We start from the raw sequence: 21,572 nt of genomic DNA, 5'->3' as shown, positions 1-21,572 counted from the left end.
TTTAAACAATGTGTGCAACCATGCATAACTTTCTACATGAACTCTCTTTAAGTTAATTTCCTCCTCTTTAGAAGCACATTTCAGGTGGTGCTGCATTAAGCACAGTTCTTGAACTACATTTCGCTCAGCATTCATCATTAGTTTGGATTAAACGCTAACTCTATAGCTGCATAGCCCTTCAGGACTTTAACCCTGCAGGTAGGTAAGACTTTATATAAGCCATCACATAAATCGTCAATTGTCGTTTTGGGATTAATAAAGTACATATTTGTTTGTATAACAAACATCTGGTATAGTTTTTACTATTAAGCATGCAGGCTTGTGTTATTACCTATTTTAATATTAAATTATCAAAAAGCATTTACCCACATTTGTAAGCACACTAGCATTGAGGAAAGGCTGAAATGCACTACACAACTATTATCTGAACAGATTTTGAATGACTTGGTAAATGGTTATAGAGAAAATATGGGCTTCATACATATGATTGAAGATCACACACTACCAGACATTCTGATCATTCCAGACACAACAAAGTCATGCTTTGAAATGTTTGAAAGTCTCAGAATTTTCAGTGAAATCTTTTAACTCCAACTAGCCAAAATCTGTGTTTTAGCAGCTAGCAGTGACTCCTCCAGACTGTGAATAATAGCAAAAGTCATGTGGACATTTATAATTTCTTGCTTAGCAGCATATCAGAATTTTGCCTTCCAACCACACTGAACAAAACTGTGTACATTAATACAAATATCTTCACTGCAAGCATCTGCCTGGTAAACCAACAGTCACTTCGAGTCGGTGTGCTAAGACAAAGCATAGTGCTTTGACACTGTGAAGATTAGCTTTTGGCACAGTATCTCAGTTTGCCACTAAACTCTAAAATCCTGCTAAACCATCCTTCTATTATGATGTAAGTGCATTTGCATGTGCAGTCTACTATAAGTTACTTAGGCTAGTGCTATATACTAAACAGCAATTCTGTCTGGAGCTGTTGTCATCAAAGGGAAGGCAACTCTTTCATCCCTTCACTTTTTTCACACATCAGTTGACGCAGAAAGACCAGACATCCCACCAGCAGGTTCTCATGGGAGACTGTACAATACATTGGAGGGTTATCAGTGCTGGTTTTAGTAACAGTCTTTGACTTTCTCACTTTCTGTCATTTTCATTATAACTGTGCACTTAGCAATACTGGTGAAGAGCACATTTATGATGAAACTGTAGCAGTCTGTGCATAAAATTGTGGCCAGCGCTCACATAGACTGTGCACAGGGTCATATACACTAAACACCAACAGGGTAACACACATGGCATCAAAGAAATACAATAAACATTACCTACAGTAAATGATATAACAATCAACACAAAACACCTAGTGTGCATTACTGATTAAAAAATGAGAAGAAACTTTATTATCAGACACATTACATATATGTTTTATACTGTGTGTGATGTGTCATGCAGAGACGTTTACAGATTTACAAATAATATACTGTTAAATTATATGTTGATTCATAGGTTGTACTTTCAGAAATTATCAATTTGACATTATTTTACAGTAGAATTACATAAATGCAATTTTCACCACATATGTAAGGAAGGTTATTGTAAAACCAATTAGCAGGCTTTTACTGCAGCATTTGTACAGTCTTTTTCTGTACAAACAACAAAAACAAAATGTTTACAGTGCAGTGACATGGTCTCAGAGTTAAGAGAGGAAAGATCAAACATGCAAAATGTTAATGCTTTGGCTTCTCCCATACACAGATGTAATGAATGTACTGTACATATTACATTTCCATTGTCATATGAAGTAAAACATATATGAAACCTATTAGAAACTGGAACCATTTGTCTGTCAATACATTTTTATATTACGGTATAGTAAGTAAATATAAAAGATAGTCATTTATTACAAAAGCATTTATATTAACATACAATTTAGATTATTATTATATTTTATGTACATGCAAAAATCATATATCAACATTTTAGTTCCGTATTTTTTTATATTTTCTAGGTGGATGAACTTCTGGTTATGCAATACTGACAAATGAATGCTTTGAGGATATTTCTTGTGAGATTAAGTCCTGGTTGGGCTGGATGCAGGATCAGACATTCCCTGCATTGGTTCAAATCCCAGATGGCATTGTCTTCAAATGCCATAAAAATGTATCCGTTTGGAAATAACTTACTTCTTAAAGAATAGCAAGAGAGAAAAAGAACCATTCTCTCAGTAGGAGAAAACCATTGCACAGCAGTAGCTGCAACGCTGACAAGGAGCCAATGACACTGCAGCAGTGTTCTTCACATGATGAGACGGGCTGACGACAGCCTGTTACTGCTAACAGAGCTCAGACAGAGACTGAAGTAAAGACATGATTGAAAAGCGAATAGTAGGCATATGAAATTAAAGAGAGACTGTATATAGACTAATTGATGGGTTATGTGGTGACTGTTTGTTTTGTTGCTTGGAAATTAAGCCTTGTGGTTTAGAATAATGTCATTATTGTACAAACAGATGCTGCACTTGCTTTAATGGACAGCTGGCATTGCTGTATATTTGTGGTTTTTAAAAGCATGATAAACAGTCCCTCCCCAAAGCACTCACTCTTTATCTTGTTTATGTTAGGAGAGTCCTTCTGTCTCTGACACAGGGACAGCATGCATGCTTCTAAACATATTTTGTTGGTCTAGTCTGAAGAATTGTTTGTTTGGGTTGTTTGTAAGGTTGCAAGTTTACTTGTAAAAGTAGCTTGCATCTAAACATAACTTGTATAGCATTTGGACAAGTTGGGAGACTTTGTTCCTTGAAGGTCCTGTAGGTAACACTTGTATATTTACAGTCAGCATCTAAATCAACATAGATAAGTAATTAAAATAATTGCAATTAATTATATCTAAAATAATTTTAAATTCAGAATTCCAGAATTTTTAAGACCGTTTAGCTACTCAATTTACATGACTCTTGACTGGATAAAAATTTAGGACAAAATATTTTATTTCTACCTGCTAATATATATATATTAAAATGCTTAAAAAGTGTGGTATAAAATATAGTTCAAGTTTATTCATTATACAATTGTTCATAGATGTACAAATCACTTACAGTTCACAAAGAGGATTCTCATTTTCTATATTCAGGTCTTCCATATATTGTATTCAAATATTCAGACTGTGCGTGTTTTGTCTTATTCTATTTTAAATCATCTTAAGGGCATTATTTCTAAGCTTGCTGAGACCCCTAATGGGCCCCAAACTCCTGGTTTAGAAGATCTGATGAAAACATGTTTTGTTTTACATTCAAGTCATAGATTTTGTTGTTTGGTGGCAACTACTTACAAAGTTTTTCTTTTTGGGGTGAGAGTCATACATACTCTTTAACTTTCTTGGGGCCAGTACACCTTTGAGAGGAGTTTGGTGATCATTATTTGTGAATCAAGATTCGTTACTTCTGTGCAGTTTTTATAATTGCGTGCAGGACCACGGACAGCTCACACTTCAGCAGTCTTTTCTGTTCCCGTGGCTCACACATGTGCTTAGAGCGACCACTTGGCAGTGAAGAAAAAAGCTCTTATCTACACACACCAGATTTGTCTCTCTTTTCCCCTGCTTTGCATTTAATTCTTTGTGATTGTAAGACATTTAGGGTGTATTCACAGCAGGAATGTCCACTAGTTCACTTGCTTTGGTCTGGACCAAATACAATGTTCAATGCGGTTCGCTTTCACACTGCCCTTTTTTTGAGTGAACCAGAAACTGTAAACAAAGCCACACATGTGCTTAAGGTCTTCCATTCATTGGATCATCCATTCAACCGTACCAGAGTTAGTTTGGAAGAGGACCGAGACCACCTCTTCAGCCTGGTCTCAGTTCGGTTGTTTGGTCCGCACCCGAGTGCGATTGCTGTATTCACACCTGCCAAAAAGATCCACACCAAGAGGGGAAAACGAGCTTGAGTTTGATTCAGTCAAATCAAACAAGACAGGTGTGAATAATACTTTTTACAGCACCTTGCTGTGAGTTCACTAGTACATTGCTATTTGCATAGAGATGCTCATTTGTAGGAGACTTGATTATTAACTGTGTATAATACTATGTTTAGTTATATAAATTACAGTGACAGGGATTGGGAGAAATATAATTTCAGGCTTCCATCTGCTGTTTTTAACATCAAATAAGAAATAATGATATGATGTGATACATATCTGTGTGAGAGAGGGAGATTTGGTTCATTAGTCACTCGTCCCTGGCACTCACCTTCAAAACAAATCAATTTGATTATGCAAAACGATGCCTATTAAGTGCCACTTCAGAGAGCCGAAAGTGTGTGTGTTTACTGTGGTCTGCATGTAAATGTTAAGATCCTCTCTTTCAACATCAAAGGCCGTGACACTCCACAGACACCAACTGCCACCCACCAGGGCAGGAAATGACACGCAGGTACAAAAGAACAAGGTAGGAGAGCAGGGTTGTGTAATTAGCTAGGGCTAACAGATGATTGATGAGGGGAGCTACTTCAGCTCTGTGCACTTATTCTTTTTCCTTTTTCCTCTGGAAAAAAAAAGAGGGTTTTAGCTCTGGGCGCTGCACTGAAATAGTCCTGTCTGAGTGAGCTGACAAGAGGCAGGAGAGTAGAAGAGCTCTCTTTATATGCTACAGCCCTAAAGAACAGACAGGCACTGGCTGTTTGACAGATAATTGTACTGTCTATTGCAGTCTACTTTCTCGGCTACTTCATTTCAACCATCCATCCGGTATAGGTGGTTGTTGCAAATGTCACCCTGTAATTTTTCTTTTCTTTATTTATTTATTTTCCACTCTCAAGGTTTTATTGGGGATTATACAAAAGTTAGTTGCTATACTCAATTATACTTGACTGGTTGACTTGAACAGCACTGGGACTTTTTAATGCTTGTATCACTGCTTCTTTGTTGGTGAGTTCCAGACAAACTATCAATCTGTGTAATGAAAGTGGGGATTTTTTTCAATGACTCCTTCAGTCGAGTCACTGAATCAAAGCAGACTTATTCCAAAAACTCTTTCTGTTCAGGAATGAAACAAGTGAATGTCTTCATATGTGTTTATATAACATTGAATAATTCACTCAAACGTTTTTCTTCTGATGTTTATATTTTATTTTAGTTCTATAATTTTCTTTATTTCTTTTAATTTTTGCCTTTATTTTGATAAGACGGTTTAGTTACAGGAGGCGAAAGAGAGAGGAAAAGAGAGGGGCCCGGGATCAGGAAAGGTCCCGGATTAGAACTTGAACTTTAAGCATGTCTGTGATTACTTCCAGCCTCATGCCTATGGCCAAATTACAGCATATGCAATATTTTGTATTTACATTGTTTGGAAAGGACTGGAATTATGAGCAAATGCAGACATTCAGCAGTGACATTGCCATATGACAGCCTATGGAAAACACTGCCCCTGCCCTCTGCCCTGTGTTCTCTGTAGAGGAGCTCGGCCACTGTTTCCGAGTGGAGGGCAGGTCAAAGGGTGAAGCGCCCCATCACGCCCACTGCTTTCACACAAACGCTGCACCAACACTGAATGAAGCCTTTAGCCCCTTCTCATACAGGCTTAAATTACAGCCTCTTCTGGTTTACTCGGGTCAGTTAAACAGAGTCCAGCTCAACCACATGGTGCCTCTTGAAAGGAGTCTCAAGAGCTTCAATTTTCAGTCGAACACTGGGAAAATTGTGTAAACATTTTTGATGAAGATCATTTTAATTTTACAAAGTAGGGCTTTTTTATCCCTCTGGAGTCGATTAACGCATATACGGGTTATGAGGCATTTTCTCCTGATAACCCCGAAAATAACTTAAATTACACTTTCAGATTTGATCGTACAGATAAGAGCAATACATCAATCGAATCTGTTCGTTGCATACAGACATAATAACAACAAAACTCTGTGCATTTATGAAATAAAGATAACAAACAAGGTGTGCTGTCTGCAGCCTTTGTCTGCGCTGATCTTCATTTACAAACGCGTTAATAAAATGAAGTGTAACTCAGTGAATACTCAACGAAGAGACATGAGAGAGATATCTATAGAAAGCCTGACATGTCTACTTTTAAACTAAACAAGTGCCGCCAAAAACAGATAATCTGTGATAAAGAAATCCATACGAAAAAAAGAACTTCTCCAGGCCCCCAAAATACCCTTAGACCTCAGAGGGTTATAGAACATGGAAAGAGGGCAGTACATATTTGTAAAATTAATGATTTTTGCATCAATGCTCTTGAGTCAACGCTCTTTGATAACTGCACGCTGCAGCAAAGACTGTTCATCATCAAGTCAAAGGGCCAGTCAAGGTTGTATTTTCGCTGATCTATTCAGTTCTGTCCACTTGCATTAGGTCACAGGAATGAGTTTCATGGGCCTTTGGGCTGTGAAGCTCTATGCCAGAGTTCAGCAGTGCAATTTTACTTGGCTTTAGAAGATGGGTTTTACCGAAGTTTGAGTGATTTGTCTTATTGATACTTCTAGTATATAGGTTATATAAGTGGGATTTCAAGCTACTGAACATTTTAGATCATCTATCACTGCGAATGTAGCCTGACAAGATAGTTATTTTATTTTATTATTATATTTTATTTTTGTTCATAAATGTCCTCAGTGTCTCTTCACCTTTCTACAGTATGTGGGGGAATATAGCAGCAAGACAGAAAGAAGAATGGAGGCATGAGATTTGCAGGGAAATAGATGAAGTAGTTGAGAAAAAGAAACAGTGGGAACCAGACTAGATGGAGCAAGAGGGATAAAGCTAATGGAAGAGAGGGAGAGAGAGATCAGGCGGCTGACGCAGAAGACCAGTGATCAAATACAGATGTCTCCCACCCGTTATCTGAAGGGGTCAATAATGCAAATCTTCAGATACAGTTGTACTCTGAGCAGCGGTTTTCCTCATGCCATACTTCATATTGTTGATGGGAAATTAACGTTATGGTACTTAAGAGTTTGAAATATTTGAAGGAAAGTTTTTTTTTTTTTATTAGAGACGTTGAATCATAAATACAAGCCATTTTTTTTTTCTTTGTGCATGACAAAATCTTTCAATGATGTAATTTTTGTTCGCCCTGTTGTTGTTGTTTCTTTTGACAGGTTTGTCCTGGTGTTTGGCTGCTTGGTGCTGTCCGTCTTCTCAACCATTCCAGATCACCAGGAAATGGCCTCTCAACGTCTCCTGATCTTGGTAAGAGCTGAACTGCAGTGTCAAAACAAAATCCAAACAGGATAAAGCATGAGAACAGTCTCATGCTAAGAAGTTTTTTTTTTATTTTTTAAATCACATGAACTCTGTGTTAACTGTACTCTAATACCACAGCTAGTTGTATGTCTTAAACGCTAATGCTACGTCCTGCATTTATTAAATAATGTTAAATAGCATATGCTTATACGCTTATGGTTTTCAATGTTACTGTAATTAAAAGTCAGATCCTGGCACAGGAGATAAAGGCAATATTCTCTACTTCTCTAAAGTAAATTGCCTCTGCTCTTCACCAAATTCAGCTGCTATCTGTCTTATGATGGGTATCACACATATTTAGACAAATATGGTGAAGTTTTAATAGTACTGTACAACACACGTCAAGCTAACCAAATCAGTAAATCACAATATAAACACAACCAAATATGCCCCACTTTTAGAGCTTGTGGTTTACTTGATCCCTTTAATGCAGAATGATGGAATATTGTCAATAGTTATTTGATTACAAAGCCCTGACAAAAGCCAGCTACAGGTGAGAGATATGAAAACTGGATCAAAGGCTCATGTTATGCTGCTTTTCTGTTCCTGGAAGCCTGCTGGTTTGTGTACTGGTAATGATGGCCGTACAAATGGACTTGATTTGTTTTATTGACTCTTTTATTCAGTCATACTGCTGCCCCTTTAATTGATAATGCAAAGACAGGAGGTAAGTAAACTAAATAGAGGTTCTTTTAAAATGGCTTTTACCTCTGTGAATTGAGTCAGAGACTCCATATAAGGTTACCAGTCAACATCTGCTGCTGTATGTGTGCATTAGCCTATTGTGTTGGCTCATGTTTGTATATGCTTTATAATAGGAAAAATGCTTTATAGTGGGCAAAATTAAGTATTAATCAAACACAACCACCTCATTTGTACAGTGTACGGCATTAATATGGGATTTTCTGTATAGAGGTCTATGTGTATTTTGTACTATAAATTATATTGCTTTGTGTTTTAGGGTTAAAGGAAATATCTGTAAAGCCTATATGGCAAAAATATATATATTATGTGGCTAGATTATATTTGAAATACATGGCAAATATATTTTGCAAACAGTGAAACTCAATGAAATATGTTTTTGAAATAGAACATATTTAGTTTCAACCTTCAATTACCAAAATATATTTTTTTAATGTATTTCACGGCAAGAAAATGCCTTTTCTTGGACTGAAATATAGAGGTCAAATATATATTTTTAAATATTTTAACAATATATATCTATATACATTTAAAATATATATAAAAATTGCCAAAAAATATATTTATATAAATTGTATAATATATGTTCATCTTTTCACAAAAAAAAAAGAAAAAGAAAGAAAGAAAGAAAGAACGAAGAAAAGAAAGTGAATATAAATGCAGAAAACTCCATAATTTGTTGTCAAGCATAAAGCGTTATGTTAGCAAATATATGTTTTGGGACATTTTTTTTTTTTAGATTTCTTAAATATATTAAAAAATATTTGAAAACAATATCCTGGCAGAAAAGTTCTGTATTTGTGATGATGTTTTTCTTCCAATGTGGTATATTTACAGTGAATGTTGCTATTCATCTCTGTGTTTTTCCACTGTTTATTTATTTAAATTACATTTTTTTGACCAGATAAATTATGCTCTGAATAAATCATTTTTGAAAACATTTAGACTTCTGTAGTTGAGTTCTTTAAATTGAAGGATCTTGTAGCTCGTCTAACTAAGGATTCTAAGTAGCACTAAATACACATTATATGACTAAAACAGAGTTCACTAATGGATCCATAATCCAGTTATGTTCCACTTGTTTCAAGAAATAGCTGACCCACAGATTATATTTGACAGGCAAGGACACCTCCACCTGTGTTTCTTTATTAAAAAGTGCTGATGTAAGCAATGTACGGTACTTATCTCACTGTGTAATTCCAGCAGTGATGTGTGTAATGTAGCTGGTTAGTAGTGTTATCATTTTCACAACCACAGATGATACCAGTGCACACCCACACAAACAACCCTGAAAATGTCTTTCTTTGTCTTTGTAGGAGTTTGTGATGATTGTGGTGTTTGGGCTTGAGTTCATCATTCGAATCTGGTCTGCTGGTTGTTGTTGCCGGTACAGAGGATGGCAGGGACGTCTTCGCTTCGCAAGGAAGCCGTTCTGTGTTATAGGTGAGCCTTCAATCAATGTGCAAAGTTTCTCTCCATGAAATGCGAATCATGAAGCTTTCATTGTTTAAGTTCAGGATTTTCCAGACTTTTCTCATTTAACCAAACTAAACGAGGTGATAAGAGTGAGATCCATATTAGAAAAGGGGTTCACTGTTATTTAACCTATTCAAACCTGGTTTGAATAGAGATTTGATCTGATTTGCTAGCCATAAACATATCTTCCCTCCATGAAACTGTAAATATCATTATTTTAAATATATATTTTTACCATAAACAGCACAGGCCAGCATTTCGATCACAGCAGTAGATGAGATTTGAAAGAAATTGCTTTCAAATAAATACAGACTTGGTTAACATCGGAGATTTCTTTCAAAAACGTAAAAAATCAAAATCTTACCCCAAACTTTGGATGGTGCAGTACACAAATCTGATCTATGCTAGGTTTATATTCCTCGTCCCAGTTCGTCGTGTTAGTCATGTGCTTTGGCAGCTATTAATAACACTAATACTATCTTCCCTGACAAATGAATTGCTCAAGTCAGCTTTCATCATTCCACGATGACACAAATTATGTTTATTCCTGTGTAACCAAGGCAACAGCCTCATAACTGTAGATCACCATTAAGGAAGTGCCTTATGCCTCTAAAATAACCTAACTGCAATTACCTATTGACCCCAAACCTTTTACCCAGCATCCTCTAGTTGTGGCCGCCAAAAAACTACCAAATCCTGCTCATTTATACTTGCTTTGTTATAAGTGTGTGTAGTTGCTTGTGGTGTCTGTTTTTAAGTGCTAACACTTAGCCCTGGCCTTATCGATCTAAATGGAGATAATGAACCTCATTAATAATGGTCTGTGTGCAGACCAAATGTCCTTTGAGATTCTATTAAGCCATACCTCAATCTGATCACTATTCCCCTTTTATACTGTGAACTCAAACCCAGGCACTAGCCAAGGTCTTGATCCCAAACATCAGAGACACTGATGACTCAATTACTGTACAAAGTTGCACATTAAAGCATAGCTATTTTCAGCCGTACAGTACCATTCTGAAATCGGTGCGGTTTCATGCTCACGAGATATTAGAGTTCATTAAAATCCTAATCTCTTTTCACAACAGAAAATTCATACTTATTTCACACATTCACACTTGTGCTCCTCCTTGACCATTCGGATTTAATATTTTTCAGTTTGTCATAGGCAGACATTCTGGGAATTTATATGGAGCAAATGTCTCAGTGCTGGAATGATTTTGACTCTCTTGCTAGTGCACTTAGAACTGAACTAGGGAGCAGCTGAAATGCTGATAACAATTTGATTAATGGTTGGTCTTTAGCCATTTAATATCCATATCCATGTGCAAGCTCTTCATATAACCATTAGACTACTTCTTGAAACACATTTGAACGTAGAAATGTTTAAGAGACTTCTGAACCTTGTGAATCTGGTTTGATACCATGTGAACATAGAATTACTGTATGTCATTTTCTTTTCTGGCTGAAGTCACTTTATACCACACGCATGCACATTAAAGCCCCATTTCATCAATATGATGTTAATGGAAACAGAATGCATGAAGAATTAATAACAGGTGATTGATTTTAGATCATTAAAACTCATTATGAGGGAATGTTTATGTGCCCAGAGGTCTTACAGAACCTGAGGGTAAATACTGTTGCGAACATCGACTAGCAGCAACATGTTTTAGGAAATACTGCATTCATGCATCATAAACCATGATTGTTGCTGGAAAGTTTTAAGTAGTTTCAAGGTTTTTTTTAACAGATGGGTTGCAAAGCTGTCCCCAGGATAAACTTATTCAGGGTTTATTTTGCTTTGTAACATTTAAAGTGAGTGCATGTGTACTAATTGATTCAACAAGTTATTAGCTGCCATTAGATGGTATTTGTGTGTTAAACTGACGAATGAACCCTGTCAAAGAAAGAATGGTGTTCAGATGATGATGTATGGGATTTTGTTGTACCCTCCAGCAGTTTATAGCAACACCAAGAATGGGTATCCCTGGCTGTTCTTAAAGTTAGTTATTGCACAAATTAAAAACATATATTGCAGATTTGAATAAACTTACTCCAAGTAACAGTCAACATATTCTGTCACTCATTTTAAGCCAAAACTGTTACATTTCTATTCTGCAATGTATAACTAGATTTATAATTCATCAATCATACAATTTATCATATCAAAGGAGTAGTTAAATAAAATAAACACCCTCAAGCCATCCTAGATGTAGATGAGTTTGTCAAACCTTTGCTTCTGGCTAAAATATGAGTTCTCTATCCATATTGCTGTCCTTTAAATCTGGCATAAACATAAAAATGAGGAATTTGAAATTGTTATATATTTAATGTAAGCTGCATTATATTAGAAACATGACAAATAAAAGCATTGTCACTAGAGGTTTCAGGCTTTTGGACCCGAAACTCCATAATCTTTTTCTAATTGTCATTTTTAAAAGATAGCGGAACAATCTTTTTTTTTTTTCAATTGGGCTGATGTGTTGGTGGTCTGTTTCATGTGAAGGCCTGATGTATTTTTCATTGAGTACATGAGTCATCTCTCTGCTGTGCTGGATAACGGAGTCATAATTTATAGATCCAGAGTGCACTTCTACACCTAAATAAGCATTTTCTCTCCCAGCTCGAGACTCCCCAAAGACTTTAAGAACACATGCGATGTGATGATTTGACTTATAACGACAGAGCAGTAGAGTGCCCTTTTCTCTGGAAAGTTTGAGTTCATCGACTACAAAGTATTTGAGAAATTAGAGGGAGGATCAGAAAGAGAAAAAAATATTATTGCAGTTGAGTAGTTGTTTGTGCTTTTTGAGGGTTTGATGTCGCTTCTCCAAGTGGATGTGGTTTCTGTGTGAACTTCCCGTGTCCGTTCGCTTGTTCTTTCTGTCTCTTTCTTTCTTTTCTCCTCCCTCAGTCCTCATTTCCCACAGAATATGGGCAAAATAACAGTTTAGAAATCACTCTTTTCAATCATTTACATGAACAGAATGGCTATGTTGTGAACTCTCATTTGAGAAATAAATTGTCTAGTTTGAGCTGAGGAGATGTCATAGTCATTTAAAACTACATTGACAATTGAAAAAAAAATTAAACTGTAACTAACTAAATAAATATTTTTGAATCTGATATGCTGTTAAAACACATTTGGCGAATTATATCTCCTGTGATATGCTACGCATGTAAACTGTTTTCTGACATCATTTTTTCTGTTCTTTTACCTAACCGTCAGACATTATAGTGCTTATTGCCTCTTTTGCGGTGGTTTCGGCTGGGAGTCAAAGCAACATTTTTGCAACATCTGCCCTGCGAAGCTTACGGTTCTTACAGATCCTGCGAATGGTACGCATGGACCGCCGTGGAGGAACCTGGAAGCTTCTGGGATCTGTAGTTTATGCACACAGCAAGGTACGTCTATTGCATTGACAAGTCACCATCTAGAATTATTTGCTTTTGAGTTACTTACAATTTAAATGCATGCATTGCTTTATGAGCAAAAACTTCTGTATCATATTCTGAAGTACTTTCTGTACTTTTGTAAGGATCATCCTGGTGTCCTCGAAATGTCCTCAAAATGCTTCTCTGTCTAACAGGAATTGGTCACCGCCTGGTACATTGGGTTCCTTGTGCTCATCTTTTCCTCTTTCCTGGTTTATCTGGTGGAAAAAGAGTTCAATAAAGACTTTGCCACCTATGCGGATGCATTGTGGTGGGGCACGGTGAGTCTCTTCACAATGGTGCATTTCACCAGAGTCACAGCATTATTCTCACCTATACAGAGCTTTACAAAAGAAGTTCTTGTGGTGCCAGATACGTGTGACTCTAATGCATTCTGGGTAATTTTGGCTGTAGTGTCCAACATTACTGGAAAAACTGCAAGACGTACTGGTTTCAGTTTAATATGATCATTGATATCAAATTTCAGTAATGATTTCAGGCTCACACTTTTCAGCCTTTTGATCATTTCCTTGCACCTTGTTTGGGAAATTGAAACCTTTTTCATAAAGGTTATACGAAGGACCATTAGATTCCATTTCCATGGAGATAGAAAGCAATCATGATGGCCAAAAATGACAAACGGCATCTCTGGTCTCGCTTGGATGCCTTTGATGGTTCAGAGAATAGATTTCAGGCTCCTTCAGACTGTTTCAACCCAAACGAAAAAGACAAATATAGATTTATATGCATAAGTACAGAGATAAACACCATTCAGAAGTAAAAAAATGATCTAGCACATCTGTTCTGATGAGGTCATGGTGAGGTCACGCAAATTCAGTCTGTCAATAGATAAAATCTTGCCAATTTAGCCAGATGCCAGCTGGGCAAGTTGGTTGATATCATCCTCAAAACCCATCAATAAAATTTCACAAGATAAAAAAAAAATAACCCAAACTACACTAAACACAGCTCAGTTGCAGTGAAGATAAACATGGTTTATATCGACCATGATATGCAGTTAATAATGCACAATTTTTAAAGAGCCATTCAGAAAACCAATTGTTTTTTGTTCAGTTTATGTCATATTTATAATGTTAACTAATGTTAGGCCTATGCAGTTTGTGGTAATATTAATAAATTCATTAAAATAAAATATAAAAATGAAAATACAAAACAGTTAAAAAAATCTATATAAAATAACATTTTGTTTGCAATATTGTAAACTATTTTACATCTGAGTCCTAAAGGACATTCTGTCATAAATTATTATAATACACTTTATTTAATATATAAGTTATGTAGTTCACATATACAAACTGGAAAGTCCTCTAATGACCCTCTCTGTGTGTGTGTGTGTGTGTTTTTTTTATTTTATTAGATCACCCTCACTACTATAGGTTATGGAGATAAGACTCCTAAAACCTGGACTGGACGGATGCTATCTGCTGGCTTCGCCATGCTTGGGATCTCTTTCTTCACTTTGCCCGCGGTAAACCTTAATTACAGCACAAAACATCCTCATACCTCGTTTCCTTACACTATCTACAGTATTAATCCAGTGTTTGTTTATCTTGTCCCTTCTCCACAAGCAACACCAATAAAGAAAATCATTTGCATAATTGAGACAGTCGCTAATGTTCTTCTTGGTTTTCAGCCTTCAGTACACAGTGAAATCTTATTCCTGGCTGCTAAATTTTCCTAATGCAGAATTTTATTAGGTGTCTTTGTGAATTGCAAAGGCAGTTTGGCTGTTTACCCTGTCAGAGCAACAAGGATTTCAGCCAAATTTACAAATCAGCCTAAATGAGTTGAGGGAAATAGTGGAAATTGATGTTCTCATTTCGAATTAAACCGCTCACCCCTTTGGACTTAAACTTTTTTATCATGAAATGATAAAACGTTGAGGGAGCTGAGTTTGACCACTCATCTTAGTTTAGTTAATGCTATATATTCCTGCCTGCAAGCTTCATGCTACTTAACATTGTTTTCAGAGCATTTGGTGGTTTTAAATGTTATACTATTCATAATCAAAGCCAAAAACTGCTGAGTTAGTAACTTAATATTTTAAATTACAGTCAGTTGGATGATTGTGCAATATAAAACCTAAAGTGCTACTACTGTATATATATATATATATATATATATATATATATATATATATATACATATATTGGAATATATATTGGAATATACTAACATACATTGATTAGTGTATTGATTACACAAATTAGTGACATAATTTTTGTGTGAACTATCCCTAGTAGAACTTCTTAAATTGTAGTAATAAACCAACTTTGTAAGAATTCAGTTTGACATAATATGTTAAGAAATATTTGTATGTCAAGTGAACATGTAATACTATTGCTTGTTGGTAGTGGAAGATGCTTTTACAGAGAGCTGCTAGCATGTGTGTGTTTCCTAGTTCTGTTGTCTAATTCAAAACTATAGCATCAGTGACATGGTTCTACTTTACTTGCATTGCAGGGTATTTTGGGTTCAGGTTTTGCCCTGAAGGTTCAAGAACAGCACAGACAGAAGCACTTTGAGAAGAGAAGGAACCCTGCTGCCTGCCTCATACAGGTCAGACACCAGAGTCATCACATCTGCCCTCACATTTGGGGATTTTACACAATTCTATACAATATAATTTGGTTTGTAGTGTCATTATTATACTGTATACTGTTTTCTAATGGTCTCATATATTTGTATATATCTGTTATTTGTGTCTGAATGCACCACAGTTGCCTGATAAATCTTTTATGAAATGGCTGAGACTGCAGATAGTCTTACCTAACAGACAAACATGGTTCACTTCACAGCAAAGAGACTTTATTTGCTTGGACATACTGGTTTAATATGGACAGATTTGGTTTGGATACCAGCAATTAAGAGTTTGTTGTAAAATGCATTAGGGAGTTGTCCTCATAAAACATGTGTGTTACGGCTATGGAGAGTCGCTGTAAACCACATATGCAAGAATGTGTGTGTGTGTGTGTGTGTGTGTGTGTGTGTGTGTGAGTGTGTGTACCTGGTACTCCCTACATTATGAGGGCCAGATGTCCCCATGAGGAAAACAGCTTATAAATCATTTAGAATGAGGTATTTTGAAAAATCTAAAATAGCTTGTGTGAGGTGTAGGTTTAGGGTTAGGGTAACGGGAAAGAAAATAGTTTGTACAGTAGAAAAAACATTATTTTTCAAATGTCCCCATAATGATAGGAATACCAGCGAGAGAATGTGTGTGTGTGTGTGCGCCTTATATTTCAGCTTACCATGTTTTACTCTCCCTAACCCTGAATAAGGCTGCGTGGCGATATTACTCCACCGATGGTAGTCGTCCTTACCTTGAGGCCACTTGGCGTCACTATGAGTCTACAGTCCCTGTCCCGAGGCATGTATGGATGCCCGCTCTGACCGAAAAAAACCTGTGTAGTTTTTTTTTACTAATCTACTTTTTCCTTTTTGTTTTGTTTTTTCCTCTCTTTCTCTTCTATGGGCTTGTTCTTCTTGTCTTTTTTCCTCTTCTGCCTTTATCCTTTGTTCTTTTGGTTTTATATATTTTTGCATGTAGTGTGTGTGGCGTAGCTATGCGGCTGATGAGAACTCGGTTTCCGTTGCTACCTGGAAACCTCATTTGAAGGCGTTGCATACCTGCAGTCCTACAAAGTAGGTACAAACCCCTGGCAGCATCTCCTGTCTATCCCTGGCTTCATTCATTATATTTCCACAGAGGAAAACTTTTCACTTTCCCTATATTTGTTTGATTCCTTAGTGCAACATAATTATGCCTGCCTCCCACACGTTCCCCTCTTGTTTGCACGTCCTATTCATTACAACATTCAAAAAAAGTACATTGTCCATTACGGATTTATCTCATATGTTTATAGTCATGCACAGAAATCAGTATAAACCAGGATCCATTGTTACAGACAAAAACAGGTCTAATGTAGGGCTAGCTGTCCATGAAATCACCTGATTGCAGTCTTTCTCTCAAAGGGAAAGGGAAAAAACGATGCGAATGGACTGTAATGTTTCTCTCCATTTCGCGTTTATGCCCACATTCTGTTATAATGGGCCAATTATAGATGAAGTGCATGAGCAGTCCTCCGTCTTGGTAAATAGTATTAGCAGCAGTCAAATTGTCTAACTGATTAAGATAAAGACTTCAGCGCCTTTGGCTTGTCATTCATACAGTATGTGCGCATATATCACACAGCACCATGAAATGTAAATAGACCTGCTAAAAAGCATAACTATAAATACACAGAGAATAAACTAGTCATTTAGTAGGGCTTCAAATATGGCACATTTGTTTGCTTGAGCTTATGAATGTCATGCAATACTGCATGTTGTGATATGCATGTATATGCTAATGGTTGCATTTATCCATGCATTATGATTTGAACTGGCTGTTGCTTTTAATGCATTAGTATGCATGAAGTATTCAATGATAAACTGGATCCAGTGAATCTGAAACTGTTTCATGTGTAGTTTATTCTCTACTGAAGATTCATTGAAAACATCTCCCTTTTATGTATTTCTCTTTCTACACCACGCAAAGGAAGGATCAAGGAGAGTCATCAACAAGGTTTGTATTGTTCCATATCTTATATACTGTATATCTTATTTACTCTACACTATAAATAATTTACAGCTGAGACCGAATTTGAAACATTGCTGTTGTTATGCTTGTGTTAAACCTCATTTGACTATGGAAGCCTGTTTCTTCCTTGGAATTAAAAATAAAAAGGTAATTAAGGCTTTGTCTCACAATGGCACTTTCTATCATATAAAACGAAGATTTATTTATTGTAATTCCAACTATATTTCTAATATTTGTGAGTTTATTTTTCACTGTGACTTTAAATCTCAAAATGTGACAGGGTCATTTGCAGTGTGACTTAATATTTCACAACTGTGACATCATTCCATGTAACTGTGACTTAAATTTTGTGAAATTGTGACTATATCTTACCGTATGATTTGCAGTTTGACTTTATTCAGGTAAAGTCCACTTATGGCTTTGTTTCTTGCAATTGCAACTTTATATCTCAAGTTGTGATTTGACCACAATTAAGACTTGGGGTTTTTTTTAAGCTTCATCTCACGATTAATTTTTTATGTTTACTTTTGAGAAGGAAACAGGCTTCTATGTTTGATCAGTTTGATCTTCCCTCTGATGTCTGAGACTGTTTACTGCCATCTGTTATGAAGTGCACTCTAATTTTCATTGGCCATGTATACATTAAACAGATGTAACGGAATAGCCAATAATTGAGATGTATTCATGTTTTCATGTTTTGTCACTTACCAGACAAATGTGATTATTGGGGGCCTTGACTTCAATTAGAGAGAGAAATAATGAGAAAAGTCAAGTCAGGCTGTTTGAATGACTGCATTACACAGCAGCTACTAATGTACAGTCTCATCAGTCCAGATATAAGAAAGAGCTAGTGGACTTATTTGCATAATTACTAAGATACAACTTCAAATTGAGCCATATTAGCGTGGCCAGTATGAACAAGGCCAGACAAAATAATTTCCACATCGTTATTTATTTATTAAGTGCAGAACAAATAAATTCAATTGTTTGTCTGTGACAATTGTCTGAGAGTGAACATTTCAAAGAGTGTTTGGAAATGTTGTGTCTGTGGGTTCTGACCAGTTGTTTGTGTGAAACGACCATCCATCCACTCATTTATGATGCAGTGCTCATCAATGACCAAGAGGCAATGATACCATAATTAGTATAGTTGCTAATGTGACATTATTGAGCAGAAGTGGATGACTCACTGCAGTGCTGCATTTTTGAGTGGCCGCTGCTCTTTTCTCTGACTCATGTTCAGCTGTCTGTTCTATTGTTTTCCCTGAAACTGAGAGGACTGCAGAGTATTTTCTCTTAAACTCAATACAGATAATGATTTCTGATGAGTGTTCTATAGAACTCTCTTGTGCTTGCGCTGGTGCACTCTGTTAGTAAATCTGACCAACAAAGTATGGTCACTTTTTACTGTTGCTCGATGCAATTTTGCGTTTGAAATCCAGTCATTTCAATAGAAATCTGCACATTAGCGAGTTTCCAATTGAAGGCTACAAAATTTCCACTCGTCTGGAAAATCTCGCATTGAGTTTAAGTTGACTATGCAATTTCATCGGATTGACAAACAGAAAGCTGTTTAGTCTGAGAGTTACTAGAGATAAGTCACGTTTTTTTGCCTGCAAAAATTCACCATAAATGATATTTGACTTAAACTTGACCTTTAAAGACTTGATCTGGCCTCTGCATCAGTGAACTGTGAATATCTCTAAATTCATATGTGACTAAATGATATTCATCATTAGAGATTTTAATAACCTAATAAATTAGCCTAGAAGATGATCTACAGTGTTGACCCTGTGCCATGTTAATAGCCATGCATGAAAAATGCATTTCATTACTCACATTTCATGCAATAAGAGAACAGTTAATCTCACTCTGAATAATTATCTCAACATATTTGTGATCAAGTGAAAATACTTTCTTTCAAGCCACAATGAAGTAAATCAATGTACATAGATAGACAGGTAGATATCATGGAAAATTATAGGCACATGTGAAGGATTTGTATCCCTCTTTTCTTGATGCTCCTCTAGAGTCTTTCATCTTACACTGGCATATTGTACCTGAAGGGCTCTTTCATAATGATTGTTTAGAGTGATTGTTTGACTGCACTTCTAATATGGAGGTCTAAGCAAGCAATGCAGAACTCATAAAAAATGACTTGGCCTCTGCGATTTTTGTACTTCATGCAACTCTTTGATGATCATTGCCATGGCTCATGGCAGGAAGGAAAGTGCTGTTATTTCTTCCACTCTCTTATTCTCTCTCTTTTCCCCCCCTCTCAGTCAGAAACTGAGTTTTAAGGACCGGGTAAGAATGGCAAGCCCACGTGGACAGAGCATTAAAAGCAGGCAGACATCTGTTATAGACAGACGTTCGCCTGGAGCTGAGATCAGCACTGATGGATCGAGTCCTACCAAGGTCCAGAAGAGTTGGAGTTTTAATGACCGCACCCGATTCAGACCCTCCCTCCGTCTCAAGAGCCAATCACGCTCCACTACTGAAGGTGAACAACACTCTGATTGGAGAATTACTTTGAACCGCTGTGATTTAATTGTATTGAATTGAGAATTTAGCTCAAAACATTTTTATTCTACACTGACTATGTAGTTAAGAGATATAATGAAATTCATATTGAACTAAGACATAATGAAATTCAAAATCTGAACTGGAAAATAGTTTTTTCTTCCTTCAAATAAATAACATTGTGACTGCTCCAGTTTAAAATACCAAAACCTCAGAATTTCATGAGAAATACCATTTATAGAAATACCAATATAATTATGGCCAGCCATGGTGACACATTAGCGAGCTAATGATAATTGTCATGATTATGATGATTATGATTGTAATCAACATAATTTTTTGGTAGTTTTGGTAAGAATGGTTTGTCCATCTGATTGGGATCATTGTGAGTCCATATTTTCCTGATTAGGTCCCAAAGGCCATTGACTAAACTAGGATCCATTTATTTCCTCATTCCTTCTTCCCCTTTTCTATCTTTCCTTTTTTTTTCTTTGTTTATAGCAGATCATCAGTGTGTAAGCATGCCATGTGGAGATATGATTAGAATTGGGTTTAATGAATTTCTATTTATTGAACCAATGGCAGGAGGGCACCAGAGGCCTGCAAATGTGATATTGTTTTTTATACAAACGTTCAGTAATAAAAGAAGTCAGTGTGGAGCTGAATTTAAGACACACTATTGGCAGTTATTTTGTCTGTGATTCACTAATGTAAATAATTAATGAAGTCTTTATCCTCTGGAAAGCGGTAGATATCATATAGGCTACATTTAGCATTTAGTCAAATGGTTAATTAAAAATTATTTACCAACTTTAAGTGTCTTAAAGGGTACATAACATACACATTTTCACCTAATCTCATATTAATCTTGAGTACCTAGTAGTACTGCATCCTTCATATATTCAAAAAGTCTTTAGTTTTAAAATATTTATGAAAGAAAAATACAGCTTTTCGTTACTTTGCGGAAAAAGCAGAGCTCCTGGAGGCGTGCCGTGGGCGTAGCTATAATACTGATGTTTCGTGTTGTTTCCATTCACATATATTCACTTATGTGCTGATTTCCAACAAAATACAGAAATCTGATGCAATTGTACTTACATTAATGGGATCTTTTATCACAGAGATGGCTCCATGTTTTTATAGCAAACGATGTGCAAATCCAGCGTTGACTTGGGCGTTGTTTAGAATAGAATAGCCTTTTATTGTCATTGCACTGTGAAGGTACAACGAAATTAGGGGTGCTCCCTCACCCATCAAGATACATAAAAACAACATACATAAAACAATGGCAGACAAACAAACAATATTCACTCATAAATGTAATAATTTAATTAATTTAATTTATAAAACATTTGTCACTCAAATGACCAGAAAAACAAACTGCGTCCACTGTTCATGTAACCCTGGGTTCTTTGGGAAGCTGAACAACGCACTTATTTGGAGGCATTCTCGAACAAATCCTATGCAGCGTCGCTGACGATTCTGAAGCACATTGATGTGCACGGTCTCGCTCTCCTCTGGTCAACGTGTGCGCGGGCGCGCTTTTCCAAGAGAAATGCTCATATAAG

The 21,572-nt window shown here is 36.3% G+C and overlaps 1 protein-coding gene across 2 annotated transcripts in view; it reads left to right on the top strand.

The window, feature by feature from the left end:
* Positions 1–21,572, top strand: part of kcnq5b (potassium voltage-gated channel, KQT-like subfamily, member 5b) — a 94,002-nt gene that overhangs the window by 62,878 nt on the left and 9,552 nt on the right. The window contains exons 2-10 of one of the 2 annotated variants that reach the window (XM_026204372.1): positions 7,118–7,208; positions 9,281–9,407; positions 12,673–12,848; positions 13,034–13,159; positions 14,257–14,367; positions 15,363–15,458; positions 16,450–16,544; positions 17,440–17,466; positions 19,764–19,984. In XM_026204372.1, coding sequence (XP_026060157.1) covers positions 7,118–7,208; positions 9,281–9,407; positions 12,673–12,848; positions 13,034–13,159; positions 14,257–14,367; positions 15,363–15,458; positions 16,450–16,544; positions 17,440–17,466; positions 19,764–19,984 — 1,070 coding nt within the window. Of the gene's footprint in view, positions 1–7,117; positions 7,209–9,280; positions 9,408–12,672; positions 12,849–13,033; positions 13,160–14,256; positions 14,368–15,362; positions 15,459–16,180; positions 16,270–16,449; positions 16,545–17,439; positions 17,467–19,763; positions 19,985–21,572 lie in introns of both variants that reach the window. The other variant, XM_026204373.1, reaches the window with a different exon arrangement.

Source organism: Carassius auratus, chromosome 26 (assembly GCF_003368295.1).
Source record: "Carassius auratus strain Wakin chromosome 26, ASM336829v1, whole genome shotgun sequence".
NCBI classification, from domain to species: Eukaryota; Metazoa; Chordata; class Actinopteri; order Cypriniformes; family Cyprinidae; genus Carassius; species Carassius auratus.
The sequence above is the reverse complement of the archived record's forward strand: the minus strand, read 5'-3'. Positions and strand labels throughout refer to the sequence as shown.